The following is a 22,289-nucleotide window of genomic DNA, read 5'->3' on the forward strand; positions in this document are numbered from 1 at the left end:
TTGAGTCGGAAATTCACTGATTTATCATCCGATTGCACCAAAAAAATTAGCACCATTTTAGACAAAAACTGCACAGTAATAGAAGATCAATGGTAAGACCATTATGGATAATACTCAAACCACCCTGGAGTTGCATTCTACAGTCTAAAGCATACTCATAACCTTCGAGGTCAGACTAAAAAATTATAAATTTTCTATTTCGAAGTTTATCTGCTAATCAACATTGCGGCAAAAACCAGCCAGTAATACACGAGAGCAAGACGAAGAAGTAAGAAGAAGAAAAATCGAAAAACATTTACGCGATTTACCCATAGAGTACAATAGAGTCGCAAAGTACTGGAGCGGCGATGAAGCCAATCCATGAACAGGCGTTTCCGAGCCGCGTGTGCTCCGAAAATAGTGAACCATTTGTGAACCCAACGGCATTTTGTAACACGGCGGCTTATGGAGAAATCAAGAACTGCTTGTGTTTTTTAGGTATTTTATAATTCAATCAGCATTAATTTTTGCAAATTTTGCTATTTAAAGGTAGTCAAAGCCATAATGAATCCATTGATGTATATTACTCCTGGATAATATTCATATTGGGATTTAATTTCTGACTTATACCAAGTGTGAACCAACCGGCATTTCTTATCACGGCGGCTTACGGGAAAAGCAACGACTGCCTGTGTTTTTTCGACATTTTTTAATTTCATCGATATTAATTTGTGCAAATTTTGCTATAATTAGATAGTCAAAGTCATAATGAATCCATTGATGTATATTACTCCTGGATAAAATTCATATAGGAATTTAATTTCTGACTTATACCAAGTGTGAACCAACCGGCATTTTTTTACACGGTGGCTTATGGAGAAATCAACGACTGCTTGTGTTTTTTCGACTTTTTTTAATTCCATCGGTATTAATTTGTGCAAATTTTGCTTGAAATAGATATTCAAAGCCATAATGAATCCATTAATGTATGTTACTCCGAGATAATATTCATATATGGACTCAATTTCAGACTTATTACCGGCCTACTTATTTTAGCTGGTTCAGTGTGTGTCTAGCCGACGAACGGAGCCGAGTCGGGACTGTCGGGAGTGGGGAGCGCTGAGCGCGAGTCTCTGCGTATGCGTCATCGCTAGTCGCCGCACACTAGTCTCCGGAGAACTGGACAAAACAGCCTCGAAAAGTGACTTCATCGGCGATCCAGTACTTTGCGACTCTATTGTACTCTATGGATTTACCGGATGGAAAGTCATTAGCGTCGAGTTTCAATTCAATCCGACCAAACTCTAACCCGAGCCATGCACCACGGAGGGATGAAATACGAGAGAATACACCGGGCGTCGTTCACCGCGGCAATCTCGGTCCTTACAGATTACCATTTTAATCTTCAAAGACTAAAGAGCGAAAGAATACGCAAACCCGATTAAAGCACCGGTCATAGGGTTAACAGGTTCACCACCGGGGTAATATTTCCCCGCGCGCAGACTTGCATTCACTCGAGCTCGTAAATTTATAGCAAAAATGCAAATGCTCCACCACCGCTGCCAAATAAACAATCACACCCACTTAATTCTGCCATGCTAAGGAAAAACGCCGTATGAACCTTCAGACGTTGCCAAATTTCCTTTCATAAAACGCGAAATTCCTGGTAAACTCATGAACATTTTCCTGCCCAATTTTCAGGATAATTTTGTTCGCAGTTTCAGCTAAGGATTCTCAAAATTTGAAGGAAAAATATTCATAACTTTCCTCAAAAATAAAAATTTTATCGAAGTGAATTTGGCAACTCTCGAATGTTCATACGGCGTTCTTCCTTAGCACGACAGAATTCTCTATAAAATACAGGAAATTTCCCTAGATTCGGCAACGCTTTGCACCTGCCCGCGGGCTATATTCTTTCGAGTCGCGGAAAGCAGTCTTTTCCCTCGATCGACCATGAAACGGCCTATTTCCGCCGCGGCCTTAATAACGCGCGCGAGGGGAGCTGTCGCGATCGCGGTTATCGTTTCGATACATCGATTTTCGATTTTCTGCCTGCGGAGTATGGGAGTGACGTATCGATAGACTCGAGGTAATGATGCGGGAGTGATTACTTTCTCCACACCCTCGGCATATATCACCCCCCACCCTCGCGGGGCTCGGGCCCGTAAACGCGCCGCGGCAGTTCGATTAACGCAGCGCGGGCGTGTGTTGCGTGTTGCGTCTACCTGTGTCGGCACGCACTTGGTACTGGCCGTTGCTGTCAAATTTCCATATAAAAAGGTTTTGGTTTACTTGAATAGAGAAACTCGTCCGAATGACTGTTTGAAGAAAAAATCATGGATAAAATGGATGGAGAATTGCGAAGGGTCTCGTGGGAACTGCCAGTTGTTTCTTCAGTCGAAGTGAGCAAAAATGCTCCATTTTACCTAATGCTGTTGTAACAATTTTCGTTGTCAAGTGAGACCTTACCATTCAATTGGAGACCACGAATAGAACGATTTGAGGCTATCTCATAAGTTAACTTAAGAAAGTTTGAATGAGAAGGTTACTTTTAAAGCTACAGGTATTTATTTATTTTTTTTTTATTTTATTTTATTTTTTTTTTGCGATTTCAAAAATTCTGCACCGACTTATGTGCCTAATTTATTTTCCTCTATATTTGACGTCATATCCGCATTTTCTATTGGAAATTAGTCGAGACTTAACATAGCAGGTGAGCAAGTGAGCAGATGAGGTATAGCAGGTGAAAAGTCTACTAAAAAAACATTTAACGAGTAATAATTGATTTCACTTCCTGGACCATTCCGAGAACTTTCCGCATTTTGAGACCTTCCATTGGACCTTCACCTGAACCGATGAAATTCTAAGATGGTAGAATTAGTTATAGACGGAAGCGGTCAGTTCAATAGGAAGACAAGAATGAAAAAAAATCTTAAAGAAAGAACTAAAAAAAAGAATTGTCAAAATTGACTCTGTTATAGACAATAACTAGAAAATCAGCTTAAATTAAGAGGTTTGGCTCTCAATTTAAGGAAAGCAATCTATTTTTTCTTGTCAAGTCTTTTAAGAGTCTGAACTCTGGATCCGAGGGACTTTTTTCCCTGAGTATTTCGATGTCATGAAACTTGGTCTAACTATAAAATAGTAATTGCAATTGAATTTTTACAGAACGATTATTTCTTCAATATAAACGACAACGTCGCACCTTCATGGAGTCGATCCATCAACACGCCGATGCAGGACGGAGACTGAGACCCCCAATTTCGCAATGCGTGTCTCGATAACTTCAACCCGCCCCTTCAATCGATTCGGACGCAACGAGCCGTGCCCTCCACCGCCGCCGCACGACACCGCCACGCCGAGTTGCCAGATCGTGCGCCCGAAAATTCATACCACCGCCGCGACGCGCGATCCGAGCGAGAGGTTGGCAGCCCTGGCGGCTCCGCTTCGTTATACTCATTACTACCAACTTTTAAAAGTCAAATTATACGACATCGGATCACGGAGCCCGGGAAACTTTCTTACCGCACTCCTTTTTTCCGACTTTTCGAGTCCTTTCACGAGCATAATGGGCGAGCCCGAATTTGAATGGGGAGGGGCCCCGAAGGTGCCCTAAGTGGATGATTGATATCACTCGAGTGTGTTTGATATTCTTCTTCTTCGGGGTATGAATAGCGAATCAATACAAATATTTGAAAACTTTCGCTCTTAATAGAATATTCGAATTATAATGATCGTCGGCGAGATTGGGCTCCGCAGCGCAAACTTTCCGGTTATGAATTTGTTCGCGGCGGGAACTTTCGGAGCTTCGACGGGGGTTTTTCTCAGCACGCCCTGAAAGTTCTCCGTTCACTCCGTTGTTGATAACCCGGCGAATTGCGGGCGGGGGCTGTTATCAGTTGCGGAACTTGGGCGTGAAGGATGACGCTAGTTTCTTCGGCGAGGAGGAAAAAAAGGCCGCGGGCGATAAGACGGGGCTGCACGCATCAACTCCTGTGAAATATGGGCCGGGGATGAAGGGTGAAGGGTCTCGAGATAGTAGTTCGTCAGGCGACGATGGGATGCTTGAATTTTAAAGGAAGGAATCTGGGTCGGATCCACCTAACTTTTCGTTTTTTTTGCCGTAAAAAATTGGGAGGTGGTTTTCGGGCAATGTTGGTGAAAATCATTTACTTTAAGTGGTTCTTCTGCACTTTGAAAAAACGAGTCGACCGTCGATCCATTAATAATTTCTGGACTCTGAACATATGTTGGTGAAAATCATTTCCTGAAGGTGGTTCTTTAGCACTTTGAAAATACGATTCGATGACCGATCAATTAATGGTTTCTGGATTCTGGACATCAAGCGTCAGGTATTTGTACACACAATTTGACAAAAAAACATTCTGAAATATAGCCTTTAAAGAGAGTCCCTCACAGGAAAAGAAGTCTCTTGGGTCCAAAGTCCAGACTCTTAAAAAATTGACAAGAAAATATACTTTTGATTCAATCAGATTTTTGCTTGAATCAACAGGAACTCCGCTTAAATTAAGAGGCTTGGCTCTCGATTCAAGCAAAAATTCGACTGAATCGAGAGAATTATTTTCGGTCAAATTTTTTAAGAGTCTGGACTCTAGATCCGAGAGACTTTTCTTCTAGTGCTGTTCGAATACCGCACGTCGAGACGTTGATGTATCGTATTCACTCGGACATGATGTTTTCGCAGTTATTTCAAAGTGTTTTTTAGTGAAGAGGTTGTATACGAATACCTCTACTCTATCGTGCAGTAGAGGGATAATAAAGATGCCCGAAAACTCTCAAGAACTGTCCTAAAATCCAAACATCATCAACTGATCGATCGACGTACCAAATCACTTTCCAAGTTCTAGAGAACCACCTTAATACAGATCTCAAGACAGGAAAGCCCAAAACCTCGCCGCAATTAATATCCCACCGGTGGAAACCTTTTTGCAGCGCAGAAATTACGATTCAGCGCATAGCCCGGTCCGAAAAAAATGGTCAAGCCGGAGTCGATAGCTTAAATCCGGCGGGCCGTTTTTCCCGCGGGTCCCGCGAGATACGGCGAAATTTATCGGCCACCCCCGGATCGGTTATTGCTCAACGTGCCAGGAATCCCTTCCCGCTTATTTCTATCGACTCGAAAGCGTTTCCACTCGGCTCCGTCGCGGGATCGCGGAAAACGAAAGCTCCGGGCACTCGCTTTTTAATTCACTCCGCGAAATTACTCTGCCGTGCTAAGGCAAAACGCCGTATGAACCTTCAGGCGTTGCCAAATTTCTTTCGACAAAACACGAATAGTCGAGAAAACTTATGTCCATTTTTCTTCAGATTTTTCGGATCATGGAGATGTTGCATGTGTGAGGAATTTGCGATTTGACTGTTGATTCTTACGTAAAAGTTCGCGAGAAGCACGATGGTGCCACTGGTTTTCTCTGAAATCAACTCCCAAGCTCAAAAAAAGCTCTCAAGTTGAGGCCAAAATGGAGGGGATATCTCGCGCTATCCTGAGAGTCCATCTCTACGTCAAGACAAACTCTCCATGCAAAGATAGGGAGCAAATACATTGACAGGGCTGCCACCTTATTTGGGGACTCTAAAACTGAAATCACGGCATCACAGCTAATGTATTTGCTCCCAATCTTTGCATGGAGAGTTTGTCTTGATGTAGACGTGAACTCTCAGGATAGCGTGGGATATCCCCTCCATTTTTGCCTCAACTTGAGAGCTTTTTTGGAGCTTGGGAGTTGATTTCAGAGAAAACCAGTGGCACCATCGTGTTTCTCGCGAACTTTTACATAAGAATCAACAGTCAAATCGCAAATTTCTCACACATGCAACATTTCCATTTTCGAGAAAACTGATGTTCATTTTTCTTCCGATTTTTCGGATAGTTGTGTTTGCAATTTCACTCGGGGTTCCGGAAAATGTCAAGGAAAAATATACAAGAATCTCCTTGGAAATACAAATTTAAATGGAGGAAATTCGGCAACCGTCGAATGTTCATACGGCGTTTTTCCTTAGCAGTGCACAGTGCGAAAGGGAAAAAGTAATTATCGTCGTCGGTGCATTTTTTATAAGCGGGCGCCCTTTTTTTTCGCGGGTGTAATTTATTTACTGCATCTTTATTATTTAAACGTCGTCTAGCGCTCTTCAAAGCCACTATTTTCAGTTGGCCTTTTCCTCCGTCGACGTGAAGCGACGCACTCTAGACCGAGTCAATAGGGGAATTCGGACAAAATCGGGGAACTTTGAAAGCTCATATTTTTGAAAATATAAAACAAAAAAGTCAAAGAGTGATTTCATTGGTTTTTTCGTAAAATTTCCTTTCAGACACACCCCTTGAGACTGAATTTGTGACGGAAGAAACGTCGAAATTTGAACATTAAGCCAAAAATTTCATGTCCGACCTGTTCTATTAGCTCCGTCCACTGTGCGACTTGGCCCTTTCTGCTCTCGCACTTCGCTCGTCGAATGCGTCTCTTCATAATTCGTCGCCTACCTGACAAAAGGGCATAACTACACTCTGGAATGAACCCTGTCTTCCATACATTTCAATCCTTTTCCGGGCTTATCTCAACGTGTGGTTACACCCTTCTGTCGGCCAAGCGACAAATTTTCCTATTTCGCGTCGGTTTTACTTAATTCTCCTTCTTGGTTTTCGTCTCCTTCTACTTCTGCTTCGAATTATATCCGTCGTAAAACTTTGCTCAAAGTGAAGCGTGCAGTAGCGACTTCATTAAAATCCTGCTCATCTTTCCGATGAAAGTCTCTAAATTCTTCGTATCGTTCTACAGATGTGCACCGTAAAAAGGTTGAACACAAGCTAGATTTTTTTACGAACATTATTAGTCCAAATGATGTATATTTCTCTTTTATCCTTTTCCTACTCCTTAACCGTTGTTCCGGCGATTGAATACGGAACAGTCACGTACCAGCTACTTGATACGGAACTACTGGCCTCTGAACCCGGAACGCATTTTTGTCTCTAAATATTTCATACTTGTGACCATCGATGGAGAGGCTTTTTTCAGTAAATTAAAAAAAAAAAAATATTCCGATTCCTTTTGACTTCTCTTACCTCCATCGAGTGGAGGGCTTTTTTAAGATCAGTACAAAAGTTGACGCACACAACGCTGTCAAATGTACTCTTTTAAATACACGAGTAACTTCGGCGATCTTACAATCTTGGAATTAAGTACATTCTTTCACCGGGGAGACGACATATTGCCCTGGATAAGAAATTTATTTTTGAAAAAATGTATTAATTTTCATCTCTGAAACTGAAATATTTAAGGGAAATTTTCAGCGATTTCTAGATACTTATTTTAGGCTAGTTTATCTGAAACTTTTTATAATACATTACTTAAAATTAGATGGTGTCTAGTTTTCTTGGCAAACCTCATTCCCTGATTTTTCCCTTATTTTCAGGAGCTCATTCCCTGATGAGAAACCGAAGTTTTATTCCACTTTCTCGGGATTTTCTTGGGGAAAAGAATATAATTTTCCCGAGTTTTAGATATGCATATCGATTTTAATTCATCTTACAGCCATTTCTTTGGTGCACGTCAGATTAGACCGCCAAATGTGAAAACGAAATGATTCCTGGGTGGTTCGAGAAGAGATTCCTGGTTTCTGGAACAGATTCCCTGATTTTCCCCTGATTTTCGCGGTAAATTTTCATTCCCTGATGAATCCCAGTTTTCCCCGGTTTTTAAAAAACTAGAAACCATGTAATTAAATTTTTCAAATATACTAGTCTGACTTGGGAATAATGAAATTGCTAAAAATTTCGCACACATTCTCCAGAAAATTCCAATTTTATAGGGCGAGATCCGACAACGTCCGAAAGCCGATACGGCTTTTTACCCTCGCACGTCAGACAACAAGAAACAAGTCCGAGCAGGGATAATCGCGGGAGGGGCTGTTTTAATCCTTACTCCTAACTGGTCCCCATCCCTGGCCGCGGAGTCGCCGGCCGGGCTCCTTCCCTCCCCCCTCGGCCGGAAAATATTGTTTTCCTTTTTTTTTTAAATCTTCGCGGGCACTTTCCTTTTAAGCCCGTTTGATTTATCTGAGCGGCGGCTCCGGCCCCGGAGTCTGAAATTCTGGAAATTAGTGGACGCAGATGTTCCAAACAGAGGCGCGTGTACGGAGCTCTATTAATGGCGCCTATTTTTCTTCCTCCCCGACTGTCGAAGAGGGTTGAAGCGGGGGTGCGGCTCCGTGCAGCTTGCTCTTGCTGCACATTAGCCTTTGGCTTCCTCGACCTCGCGCTCGGGAAATTACTTGTAATTATTTCTCCGACGATTGTTTTCTTTCCCTTCGACCGATGCTCCTGCCTCGTGTGCCATTGAGACCCGGAGAAGAGGTTCGTAGGGGGTAGGTTTCCCGAGTGACTGATACGGATTTACATCACTGGAAAAAAAACACATTGGATCTAGAGTCCAGACTCTTGAAAACATTGACAAGAAAAAGGACTCTTGATTCAATCAGATTTAAGCTTAAATCAAAACGAATTCCGCTTAAATTAATTAAGAAGCTTGGTTCTTGATTTAAGCTAGATTCTGATTGAATCAAGAGTACTTTTTCTTGTCGATGTTTTCAAGAGTCTGAACTCTGGATCCAACGCTAAGGAAGAACGCCGTGTGAACATTCAAGAGTTGCCAAAATTCCCTCGATAAAATATGCATTTTTTACGACAATCATGTAAATTTGTCTTTGAAATTTTCAGTTATTTTAGATGAAAAGCGTACGGGATTGTCCAAAAATTTTGAAAAAAATATTCACAATACTGTCTGTAAATGCGGTTTTTATCGAAGGAAATTTGACAACGCCTGAAGGCTCATACAGCGTTCTTCCTAAGAAAAAAAAATCGGCAGTTTTGGACGTTGCCATTTTTTTGAAGAATTTTCTCAGAAATTTTTCAAAATCCTCTTGCAAATTGAGCGGAAGACCGTCATTTGCGATTTAATCCATAGTATCCAAAAATTTAAAGGAAAAATGGCCATAAATTTTGTCAACAGTGAATAATTTATGGATTTGATTCGGCAAAATTTGTCTAGCCGTAAGACATTTTCTCATAGCAAGGTAGTATACGGCTGTCTTCAAAATCAAAATCAACAGTGAATAATTTATGGATTTAATTCGGCAAAATTTGTCTAGCCGTAAGACATTTTCTCATAGCAAGGTAGTATACGGCTGTCTTCAAAATCAAAATCTACCTGGAATACTAAAATGCCTCTTTTGTGAGAAAACACTTAAATGAACACATTTGAAAATTCCGAAGACATTTTTGAGAGCTAAGGGGGCGAAACCACAAGAAATGTCAAGCATTCCTGCTGTGTACATACGGGCTTCTGCGGTGATTAAAAGCGCTGATTTGCCGTGCAGTATCGCTTGTTGCTAACTCGTTAAATGAAGGAGCACTCGCGTTGGCGATAAGAATTATTTGCGGCTGAAAACTTTCTTCGATTTTTCATGAGGTGGCCTATTTGCCACACTTACCCCTTACCTAATTGAAATCTCTTTGTCAGACTCGCTTAGAGTGTCATAAGTGTGTTTCAATCAAATATATAGCAGTATGCAACAATTTTCCCTTCCTGTATCAATGGGATGTGGTACAGCGAAAACAGTTTGAGAATTTATCGGACTCTTGAAAAATGAAATTTAACAGAGCTGAGTTAATATAAAAAAATGGTCTTTTGAGAACATTCGACACGGCATCGGTGCGAAATGTAGTATTTCACAGAAAATCCACGCGGCGAATTTCCTAGCAAACGGTAGACCTCCCCAAAGCGCGCAGCTCCGATAAAATCGATTAGATGTTCCGCCCGAGACAATAATTTTTCGTGCAGACAGAACCTGTCTCGATGCAGTGTGAGTAGAGTAACGGAATGGGTTTATACTGGAAGGGATCTTGTGCCTGGCACCACCTGATTATCGAGACCGACTTTTTTGTGGCTTGTTCTTCGCGTGCTTTAGTTCACTACTCGAGTGATTCGAATACTATGGAACGCCGTTTGTACGAAAACCTATTTTCAGGGGGAGAAGTGATTTTTCTTGGGGGAAGAGCAATTTTCGTCGGGAGAGAAACACTTTTTCAGGGGTGGAGAAACTTTTTTAGGGGTGGAGACACTTTTTCTATGGGTGGAGAAGGAATTTCAAGGAGGCGTGAGAATTCTGTGCTCCACTCTCCCGATGAAAATCTTTCCGTCCCTGATCGTGAATATATCGAATATCTGGAGGAGAAATGAAAAAAATAAAAAATTCTTCCCTCCGCCGTGCGTTCGATATCGCGACTCCTCGGTGCGGAGAAGGATCTTGCTGCGCCGCGACTGCTTTCGATATATCGATTGAGCGCGGCGGAGAAACGTTTCTACGCGTGGATCCACTTTTTTTCGCGGCGATCCACTTTTTCGCGGGGAGGAGCCGATCGCGACTGCTCGGCGCACAATGGTCCACAGACTGGATTTAACGGATCTTTATTCGAAAATGCAATGCACCGTTTTGAAAGTTGAAGGAGCTAATCATTTTAGGGTCGCGGATTTTATTGTACATCTTAGTGAGTGAAACAAAATATTACTTAACATCCTGACCGAGAAACTTGACTTTAATTGTGATTTCTGACCCTTCTAAGACTCAAGATTTTTTTCTCCTATTACGACAATAAAGAACATGTATAAACAATTGTTTTTTTAAAAAAAAGTCTCCCGGTCGTGATCAGGTGATTTGAATGAATTTTTAGGCGCTGAATTCGAATATGACCTCCGTTTTTGTGCATCGCCCTTCAATCTTGGGCAGAAAATGGGCATTTTGGTGTTTTTGTGACTGCTGACCCCTGCAGCATGTAGGTAAAATTTTTCTCATGTACGAAATTATACTACTCTGATATGTTTTGAGCAGCTGAGTCCGAAAATGACCTTCGTTTTTTCCTTTCATCTTTCACTTTTCCGAAATAGCGACTTTTGCCCGGGAAAATTAGGAAATTTGACGTCTTCTTGTGATGCCTGCAATTCATTTTGGTACATTTTCCTGGACCCACGGTAGAGTTGTTCTTATGTATTTGAAGCTGCTAAATCCGAATATGACCTCGGTTTTTTTTTTATCACTCTCCAGCACTCCGATAACGCTAAATTTTCCGAGCCTCCCTTGTAAAACCCTTTGCGACCCCAAAGTCTATTAAAAATATATTGTAAAAATGTTTTCGATGTGTGATACATCGATTCTTATGTATTTTGACTTGATGACCTTTGATTTCCACCATCACACCTGTTTTTCCCGGCAAAGTCGATTTTCCTCGGAGAACCAGCTTTTTTAGTACTGTTGCGACGATTTTCCTGTTCTGAGGAGTTTTAGACATTTTCCGAGATCCTCTTTAGGTCTGCTCTGATGTCTTTAGAGCCATCGAACCCGAGATTGACCTCTACTTGCCTCTGACAAAGCCTCGCTATCCTTGGACCTTTATTCCTAAAAGGGTCAGAAATCACAAATAAAGTCAAGTTTCTCGGTCAGGATGTTAAGTAATATTTTGTTTCACTCACTAAGATGTACAATAAAATCCGCGACCCTAAAATGATTAGCTCCTTCAACTTTCAAAACGGTGCATTGCATTTTCGAATAAAGATCCGTTAAATCCAGTCTGTGGACCATTGTGCGCCGAGCAGTCGCGATCGGCTCCTCCCCGCGAAAAAGTGGATCGCCGCGAAAAAAAGTGGATCCACGCGTAGAAACGTTTCTCCGCCGCGCTCAATCGATATATCGAAAGCAGTCGCGGCGCAGCAAGATCCTTCTCCGCACCGAGGAGTCGCGATATCGAACGCACGGCGGAGGGAAGAATTTTTTATTTTTTTCATTTCTCCTCCAGATATTCGATATATTCACGATCAGGGACGGAAAGATTTTCATCGGGAGAGTGGAGCACAGAATTCTCACGCCTCCTTGAAATTCCTTCTCCACCCATAGAAAAAGTGTCTCCACCCCTAAAAAAGTTTCTCCACCCCTGAAAAAGTGTTTCTCTCCCGACGAAAATTGCTCTTCCCCCAAGAAAAATCACTTCTCCCCCTGAAAATAGGTTTTCGTACAAACGGCGTTCCATAGAATACCTCCATTAGGGGGAGAAGTAGAGGTCGGATCCGAGAAAATCAAATAAGTAGGGAGAAAAAAAGATATGGGAGCCTCTCTCCTCTTTACTTGAAATTCTCGTTTTAGGGAGTTGACGAGAGCCAAATAAATGACAATGAAAACGCTGCAAATTTTAGTAACGTATACCGAACAAAGAGAAAATGTAATTGATGATATACTGTTTAATTTTATAAGCTCTCTGGATATTCTAGTGACATGTACTAGTGATAGTCAATAAATTTTCCAGAAAGCTTATAAAAGCTTCCAAAGAGCTTATTCCTGACGTCTGTCAAACTTCCAATAACTAACAGACGTCTAGTTTACACTGCCAGAATTCTACACGGAGAAAAAAATCTCGTGCGTAGGACCCGAAGTTTAGGTCGTATGGATCACTGAAGTTTTCAAATTGCGCATCTGAACACTTTAGGTCTAGCTGTCGATTTTCGGATCACAAATCTGAAACTTTAGTTCTTACATCTGAAGTACTTCAGATGTGAGAACCGACGTTTTTCGGATGTGAGAACCGAAGTTTTTTAGTTGTGAAAACCGAAGTACTTCAGATGTAAGAACTGAAGTTTCAGATGTGTGATCCAAACCTCAGCAGCTGGACCTTAAGTGTTCGGATGCTCAATCCGAAAACTTCAGAGATCCATATGACCTAAACTTTGGGTCCCACGCACGAAGTTTTTTTCTCCGTGTAACGCTAACTACCAGGTATCGTAGACAGAACTATTACTTGACACTACCTACTTGCCGGATACCAATGATAAAAATGTTAACATTTTCACGGATCGGCAAAATACTTTCTTGAAGAAAACACTCATAACGACGACAGAACAACCAGGAGTTCCTCATTCGAAGAATTCGATAATCAAATACAGTCATCAGTGTGGCTCTCCAAAGTTTTTCTTGATGGATAGAGTTAAAATTATTTTTCTTAGGTAACTAAGAAGCAAGTTTAAAACAACCATTCGGTAATCGAGTATACCAAGAGTGGACTTTCCACGAACTTTAATCGAGTTCGGATTCTTATTCCTTAAAAATTCATGCTTATCGTTTTTTTCACCACGAAACCATTTATCTCCAAAGTTTAGTGACTTAAGGGGGGTATAGCCGACGAGAAAAGGGTAGCCAACAGGGATAGCTTGCAAGCCCTCCCGGTCAGACGGTGTCCGGCCCAATCCTCAAATTGCTATCATTATCGTATCTAAATGCCCGGATACTCTCACGTAAATTAAACCCGCGTCTCATCTCCCCCGTAGAACTTTCACGATCCGACCGAAAATAAGCTCGACCAGACAAATTACGGGCGTAATCTAAGCACAACACGCTCTTTCCTCCCAAATTACATGCATTAAGTGTCCGCCGACACACAATATAAATGCTAAATTCGCGTTTATTTTTCATCTCGCCGGGCGTCCGTCTCGGCCCCCTCGACACGCGAAGTTCCTCGCACCGCCGCCAGAGTGCGCTCCCGGTCCTATTTCACCCCGGATCGCGCGCGGGGTTTCGGGGGCGACGTGGCAGCGGGTGACTGGACTAATCTAATATCAAATATTAAATTAAACGCTTGCCATGCGAATTTCCGAACGGCAGGAAGACGCGATGGGGTCCGGGTGCGAAACCGATGTAAAGATCCGGTTTTGCGCCGTTAAATCGAGTTACTCCGAGTCGATTTATTTCGAACGTTGTTTTAAATTACCTTCGTTTTGTCGCCGGTCCCGGATAATAGTCGGAGGGCGAGCGGCGGCGACTGCTGTAAATTAAGCCGAAACCGAAAGGGCCAATTAAGGGGCCTCTGTGCTCGTCTGTTCCTTGAGCTGACCGGGTTAAATCGGCCTCGTCGTCGTAAGCAGCTTATTGTCCCGTAAGTCGGTGATTGAGCGCTTTCAGATTGGGGATCTTCGTTTCAGCTCTCGTAAACTGATGAAGCGTCAAAGCGATGGTTACGCTCTAAAACTGCGCGACTTAATTGCGATGTTTTAGAATGGTTTGTAATTGATTTGAAATCCTTTTAAAGAGAATGCTGTTCGTTGAAAAATATCAAGGGGCTGTTTACACTTTGGAGACATCGTAGGACGGCCGTGATATGAGAGAACGTCGTATGACTCTTCAGACATAACCGAATTTCCTTTGATAAAATATGAATTTTTAGGGAAATCTGGGTTTATATTTCTTTAAATTTTTCAGGGAACCTTAATCACGATCAGATCTAAATTATCTGCAAATTTCAAAAGGAAATTAATTCTCTGAAACGAGTACTGCTGTGTTAAGGAAAAACGCCGCATGAACATTCAAAATTTCCGCTCAGAAAATATGTATTTTTGAAGAAGGTTACGAATATTTTACCTTGGAATTTTCAAACACTTTGGATCAAATTACGAAAAACATTCTCTGAAAAATCGAAAAAAAGGATTTACAAATTTTCCCGAATATTCATATTCTATCAAAAGGAATCTGACAACATCTGAAGCACAGCAGAGTAGCTCTGCCGTGCTACGGAAGAACGCCGTATGAACATTCGAGAGCTGCCAAATTTCCTTCAGTAAAATGTTTATTTTCGAGGAAAGATATGAATATTTTTCCCTGAAATTTTCAGGGACTTTACGTGAAATTGCGAACAAAATTATCTGAAAAATTGGAAGGAAAATATTCATAAGTTTACCAGAAAATTCGTCTGTTATCAAAGGAAATTAGGCAACGCCTGGTGGCTCATACGGCGTTCTTCCTTAGCACGGCATAGCTGACCGCAGTATTAATATTATTAACATTTTAAAATCTCTCAGTATCGATCCAATTTTACCGCGCCACGTGACGTCGCGGCTCAGTTTGACGGACCGACGCGACGTCCAGGACGTTCGGGACGCGGACGCCAGCGTCGCGACGCTACCGCGATCGTCGCCGCGAGTGCGACGGGCGTATCATCTGGAACATGTCAGGGGCCGACACACTGGCTGCACATGCACGCCGCGGAATATCAAAGGCGATCCGATCTCATTAGAAGGAGTTAACGCGCGCGAAAACGAGCCCAGAAACGCCCACGCCTCCACCGCGCTCATTTCCCGTCCAATTTTTTACGTCGCCAGCCCCGGCCTCCGAGCCGCGAAATTGCTTCCTGGAAAATGGCTAAATTTAAGCCTATGCTGCTGGGAACCGGTCGAGTCGTGACCATCGACCTCAACTTCTTGATAGAACTTAGAAGGCAATTATTGTTTTTTATTATGTTCCGATCACTGAAGAGAGGCCTCGGACTTTTTTTTCATCTTCTTGAACTAGATGTACTCGATGTTTACTCTTTCATTAATGCTGGAGTTAATTTTATGAAAAACTTTAACAGGTAAATAAAAATGGGATCGAGAAGTTTCCCGGTGAGTGATTTTAGCTGCAGCAACAATCCGTCGTTTCCTGAAAGAAGAAACAAGCCTACATTCCAAGGTTGCAAAATTGACTCAGGCAATTCGAATTTTTACAAAAATGTGACTCAATATTTTTCTGATTCTCGGATGAGATCAGAGGAAAAATCAGTAAATTTTACAGTCAAAAATTACCAAGATTCTTCTAATAAATATAAAATTTGCACAGAGACATTTGGCAATATTGGAATGTAGTTACATTCTTTCATGGATAGGAAACGAAGAATTTACTGAAATGATCCAGTACGCGGTAAAATCTGGAAAAAATCACCGGTTGAATCCTTACACTGGTAAAATAAACTGTGACCGGATCTAAGAGAGGAGCGTTATCTTCCGGAGGACAATATATCCTGAGATTCGGCGATTACACGAAGGAATAAAATCTGGAATTTTTGGAAAGTTTGGAAATCAGGGAGAAATTTTGGAAAATTTCACCCTGAATGCTAAAATATTGGAGGAAACAAGAGCACTAAAGTTTCAACAGGAAGATTGTTACCCTGTAGAAAAACGTGGTTTAATCTTTTGAAAAAAGTAACGCCACACGCAAAAAATTAACCCATAAGAATTGGTAAAATTACCGGAAGACGGTAACATCTACAGAAATTGCCGGTGATCGGCTTCAACCGATGAATTCGTAACTCTATCGGTTTCCTTATTCTTCTTGTATGTTCCTCGACGAAACCAACGGGAAGCACGAAGAGGTGGTTCGAAACAACGGAGTCTCACGATCCTATTTACCGAAGATAAAGCTCGAATGCTCGCTTACAAGCTGCCGCCGCCGCAGGAGATAATGAGACGGACAGAATCACAATTACCGAGCACTTAGCCCGATCGATTTCGAGCCGGGCTAATGGCATCGCCGCTAACCCTTCTACACAAAAACCACTCAACTTCTATTTGAAACCCTATATACATACGTGCATCTTACTGAGCAAACAGGGAGGTGATCGCACTCTCATCCGCGGATCCCGGGCCGCGGGTAAACAAACGTGAATTTTAAAAAAACCGAACGCGCCCGTTTTTCGGTGAACCCTGCAGACCGTAAAGCTACTTGAGCGCCAGGGGTCGTTGGGTGATGGGTATGTGGGGTTTTAGCACGGAGCTTTTCGCAAACAGACGGAAACAACAGATCCGCGGATGAATGAATGATGAAGAGTGCACCGAGTCAATAAATCACCCGATAATCGGGATCTCTGATTCGCCGGCCGTTCCGTATTCCGATGTTCCCTGTGTTGTGTTCCTCGTTTGTGTTCGTTCGATCCGCGTTTGCCAAAATTCCTAGGAATATGGACCGGGGATTTATTGTTGGGGGTATGGTGCACCAGAGAGAAAGGGAAGTTCATGAAATGTATTGTTGCACTGAAATTGATTAATTTAATTTACCCCTACACACGGATGATTTTAGGGGAGAATGAACCATGTTTTTAGTCATCAATTTTTAAGCCTTCAACAGATGGATTTCCAAACCGATGTTGCTTGAGAAGTACATCAAATTTAACAGTTCTGCTTACTGATTTTGGTGCATGACAAAAATATGGTTGAATCGATCATAATTATTATAGATTATATCGGTTTTTAAAACTGCCTCTTGTAAAAAGATGATGAATTCAACCTTATATCTTAAAAATTGGCTTTTTTTTGGTTCAGGTGTGGGAAAGTCATGAACGGACTTTACTGAATTTTTTTAAATTAACGTGACAGTCAGTCATTTCCTAGCCACGCGTATGAATCCATTATGAACCTCTCATGAGTTTATTCATGTGATTCCAATCAAAATTACGAGTCAAAAAATTAACTAGAGTGTGAAATCTTCGATTGAAAATTTGTGATATTTCATTTCTTTGATACAATTAGAATGCTAGATTATTCGGCTTTTGTAGACTTTCAAGATTTTTTTGGAACACGTGGGTGCTCATAGTGATAAAATACTATAAAAATCTCAAAAGAAACATTCGCAGTTAAGCTGGAACTGGACTTTAGGAAGGAGAAATCACAAACCGGCATTTCAAAACAGAAAAAGTGAAAATGCGAATGATCAGTATTCAGTAACCTGCTGAAGAAAACAAGGTTCATGCGTAATGAGACTTATGGACCGTAAAAAAAATGTTCCGAAAATCTTCGTCGATGTCACCAATTCGCAAGGCCGAGGAAAACCGGTTTGGCAACGGGGAATTCATTGCTAATTCGTCTGTAATGTGTCTGATGGACACTAAAAAGGTTCCGCTTCTGATCCATTAGGGTTAATTAGCCCGCTAATCCCCCGCTAATCCTACAGATTAGCCCTCGATTGCTTTTAACTTGAGTGAAATTGTTCCAGACGAGCACTTATTCACCACCGACGCCAGTCACAGAATTTTCCTCGTTTACGGCACAAATACAGAATACAATAGGAAAAAAATATATTATTCAAAGGGCATTTCTGTAACGAGTGGAGACATGACGAATGTTCGTATTAGTTAGAGTTGTTTCCCTCAATTCGTCGGTAAAAAGATCATCTCGATACGAACAAGATTCAATCTGTGTAGGCCGCAGGCTTTACAAGGTGGGCGCCGTGGGCGGTTCATGACTCGTATCAAAAGGAAATAGGTTTACACACGGAAATAAAGATTTCTCAATTAGTAATCGCTTCTCCGAAATGCTTTATTCCGTCACGAACAATTGACATTCTAAAAAAAAGGGATTTCTATAAAGCTTAAAACCTGATGGAGTGTTACAAACAGCAAATGATCAAGCTAAAAAAAATCTCTTCGAACTTTCGAAACCCAAAAATTGATACTTGGATTGTATTTTTCAATGGTAGCTAAGATTTCTGTTTCATTTTAGAAACAACGCGTTTGCACTTACTTGTACAGGTTCTTAGGACGCAATTCGGAATGACAAGGAACGCAATTCGGATACAGCCGGTTTCCTGACTTTTGAAGAACTTGTGTCACCTTGTTTTACTATTTAATATTCTTTTTAATTTCAACGAATTAATTCCTCGCTCTTTTGACGTAAGGGCGCATCTTAATTTCCGCGTAAGCCCTGCTCTCCGTACAACGTCATGCTTCCCAGAGCTCATGTGGAAATAGAGATATGTCCTATCGTCAGAGGGAGTGGCGGATTGTTCCGCTCAACAACGTTCGCAATTCTACTAAAGCGTTAAGAAAAAGGAAAAGCTACTGACCTCATTGCCCTTGACGTCCCTGTAGCGGACCCATTTTCCGAGCTTGGGGCGCCAGTACTCGATGAGGTAAGCCTCGGCGAACTCTTGACCCTGTCCGTTGCCGAAACGACCCTGCGTCTCGGCGGCCGTGATCACGTGCACGGAATGCAAGTCGATCTCCAGCCATTCTCGCGACTCGGTAGTGATCTGCTGCTTCGGACACCAAGCCCCACCCAGAATCTCCGATCGAATCCTGCAAAAAACGAGAAAAAAATGTATTAGTCGAAGCAAATTTCAAGGAAATGAGTGAAAGAATGAAGTAATCACATGGACAGGCAAAAGTCCAAGTGGTCCAAAGGTCCGTTGAGGTTGTCAACTAAAATCTGTTTAACATTTTTAGAAAATCAATTCTTGAAAAAATATTGAAATTTTGAAAAATCAATTCTTGAAAAAATCTTGAAAAATCAAAAGTTCCCTCAAAATATAAATATTTTCCAGTGAAGTAAAAATTAACGCTGAAAAAAAGTATGGCAATTTTTTTCAGAAGTATCGTAAATTCTGGCATTAGTCTATTGATTTTTAACACAGTGATGTGGGATACAATTCACCAGACATCTAAAAGAACTTATCGTACTTTTGGTGAATGTGATCAGAGTTATGATTTTTGCGACCATCGAGTCTGTTGGTGATTACCATCCTCCTATCACTGTCGCTCAAACCATACTTTATTTTTCTTAGTGGAGAGGACGCTTTACGACACCAAATGCATTGGCAGATCCAGCAAAATGGCAACACCGGATTTCTTCCATTTAAAGCTATGCGAAATGATCGATTCGTGTCGGAGCACCTGGCCCATCCAAGGATCGATACATTTCCATAGGTTCAAATGGAGAAAAGACAATGTTGCCATTTTGTCGGATCCGCCAACAGGGTGTCTACTAAAACAGACTGATCAAAATAAGTACTTTTACAGTACTTTTTCAGTACCTTATCAAGAAATTCAATACCTCCTCCAACCGAAAAATTCCGTACTTTTTCAGTACCTCCATTTGACGAAATTCTAAAAATTTCAAAAATTTGAAATTGCGACAAAAATTACAAAAGATTCCGGGCCTTTTTTCGGAATTTCCGTACTGTTTCGTTACTTTCGGACCGCTCTTAAAAAATCAGTCCTATTTCCGGACTTTCCGGACTTGTAGACACCCTGGCCAATGCACTAAAAACGACCTTGTATTCGGAATATTTCTCTGTTCACGAGAGCAAAGCAAGGTGGGAAATCGACTTGAAAGGAACTCCCCGTAGCTCTTGGCTACGAGCAGGGGGAGGGGAATAAATAAATTAACGTGGAAAGCCGAGGCAGGGGCGATGCACAGAATTTCGGACGGCATACACTCCCATTGTCCGCGGCGAGGCCCGGCCGCAGAGGGCCCGCAAAGGGTCAAAGGGAAAATACGAGGCAGGAATGGCCGCGAAGAAAAGGAAAGCTCGAGATTTCCCCGCGAGCCGGAGCGGCGACTTAATGGCTATGCATTAAAATTCCATTTGGCTTTTTCTGCACGTGTGCTGGGCGGTCCGGGCGAGAATTGAAAATAAGTTGTTTGTAGCGATCACACCTAAGAAGGGACTTAGGCCGGGATCAGCGCCGCGCATCCCTCCGAGAGCTTCTCGCATCCCTCCCGCCGACGCCCACTTTCGATTGTCGTCCCTGTTGCCATATCCGAGTTAGTCTTGAAGGAAATCTAGGGATGTAGGGCGTGAGAGCGGGAAAGGTTATTTTCTCCCTCTCATGTTTACGAGAGAGTTGAAAAAGTGTGAAACCACCAGTTTGTTTTGGACAAAAGCCCTGACACCAACACCTTTTTTATTCATTTTTTTTATTTTTTTTTTTTGTGCGGAAAATTAGGGTTCTTTCATATTTTTCATACATTAAACTCATGTCCGAGCTTTTGATCCACCTTGGGGGGCTTCTAAAAAGACAGGTGGACGGTCCCTCTTTTGCTTTTCATGAAGTTAGAGTCGAGATGCAGAGGAAAAAAGTGCGAAAAACATTTTAAGATGAGACCCCCGAGCTTCCCCGGAAAATACAGGTTGGTTTAACTCAGTCCGACGACTGTGAAAGTGTGAAACACACTTGGATGTGAAAGTGGAATTTTCGTTAAATCCACAGGAATGTCATATGACTCTCCAGTGCGATTTAGGTACCCTGCAGCTGTATTTTATACTTCGCTGCAGATCCCTGATTTCCTGACAGGTGCTAAGAAATGCATACAGGGTGTCTACTAAAACAGGCTGGTTAAAAATAAGTACTTTTACAGTACTTCATCAGTACGTTCTCAAGAAATTCAGTACCTCCTCTGACAGAAAAATTCCGTACTTTTTCAGTACCTTCATTTGACGAAAATCGAGAAATTTCAAAAATTGGAAATTGCGCCCAAAATTACAAAAAATTACAAAATTCCGGACCTTTTTGCAGAATTTCCGCACTTTTCAGTACTTCCGGACCGCCCTTAAGAATCAGTACTATTTCCGGACTTTCCGAAAATTCCGGACTTGTAGACACCCTGGCGTACGAAAAATTGCATTGAAAAAACATCCGAACCATATGAAAAACTCCTTGACCCTCCCTTCCCCTAGAGCGTCACGTAATTTATGAACACTACCCGACTCGGCAACGGAGCTTGGTGGGGCTTTGAGCACGTAGGAATCCCGGTGGCGGTGGAAAGTGAAAAGCCCTCGAAAAGTGTCTGGGCCCGGGACGGTAGCCTCGTGCATTAACCGTGAGTATGTTAATGATTCCGAATATGACACCCGACTCCGGGGCGCTCTTTGAAATACTCGCTATTCAGCCCCGCTTTCATCCGGGCATAAGTCCCGCCACTTTATTCCCAGCCAGCTTTCGCGTCTTAGCCGCCGCCTTCCCACCGCGGGTGCTTATCGCTCCGCAACGAATCGAAAGCTGAATTAGCCGCCGAGCTAATGCTTCTTCACTTTGCTCTCGACTTGTGTGGGGAGCATGGGAAATACCCGTTGGAAAAAAGGAGGGAGGGGACAACATTTGGACCGCGTTAAGCAAAAAGGTACCAAGCCACATCAGGTTTTGCCAAATTTAACTGCGCGGTTGTGCAGATTTTGGTGCAAATTTCAGTGAACTTCCTACATAGTACAATGCAGGTTCACTGGGAAAAAGACACATTGGATCTAGAGTCCAGACTCTTAAAAACATCGACCAGAAAAAATACTCTTGATTCAATCAGGTTTAAGCTGAAATGAAGAACCAAGCCTCTTAATTTGAGCGGATGTCCTTTTGATTTAAGCTTAAATCTGATTGAATTAAGAGTCCTTTTTCTATATAATCAATGTTTTCAAGAGGCTGGACTCCAGGTCCAATGTGTTTTTTTTTTTTTTTTTTTTTTTTTTTCCAGTGAGGAGTTCAAACTTACTGTTAGTGTGACTCCGGTTTTGCACGATTCTATTAGTCGCTCCTCAGACATAGGAGCGTAACTGCTTTCCGAGTTGAGCCCTATTGCCAATGTAACTCTACGCGTTTAAGGGCTCACGTAAAAAAAGAGATCTGCCTCTACGTACTGGGAAAAAACACATTGGATCTGAGTCAAGACTCATGAAAACATTGA

The 22,289-nt window shown here is 42.0% G+C and overlaps 1 protein-coding gene across 1 annotated transcript in view; it reads right to left on the reverse strand.

Annotated features, from left to right (window-relative positions):
- The window catches only part of LOC109042976 (discoidin domain-containing receptor 2), a 594,631-nt gene that overhangs the window by 60,740 nt on the left and 511,602 nt on the right, over positions 1 to 22,289 (reverse strand). The window contains 1 exon segment of the mRNA XM_019059971.2: positions 18,679 to 18,910. Coding sequence (XP_018915516.2) covers positions 18,679 to 18,910 — 232 coding nt within the window.

This window comes from Bemisia tabaci, chromosome 6 (genome assembly GCF_918797505.1).
Source record: "Bemisia tabaci chromosome 6, PGI_BMITA_v3".
NCBI classification, from domain to species: domain Eukaryota; kingdom Metazoa; phylum Arthropoda; class Insecta; order Hemiptera; family Aleyrodidae; genus Bemisia; species Bemisia tabaci.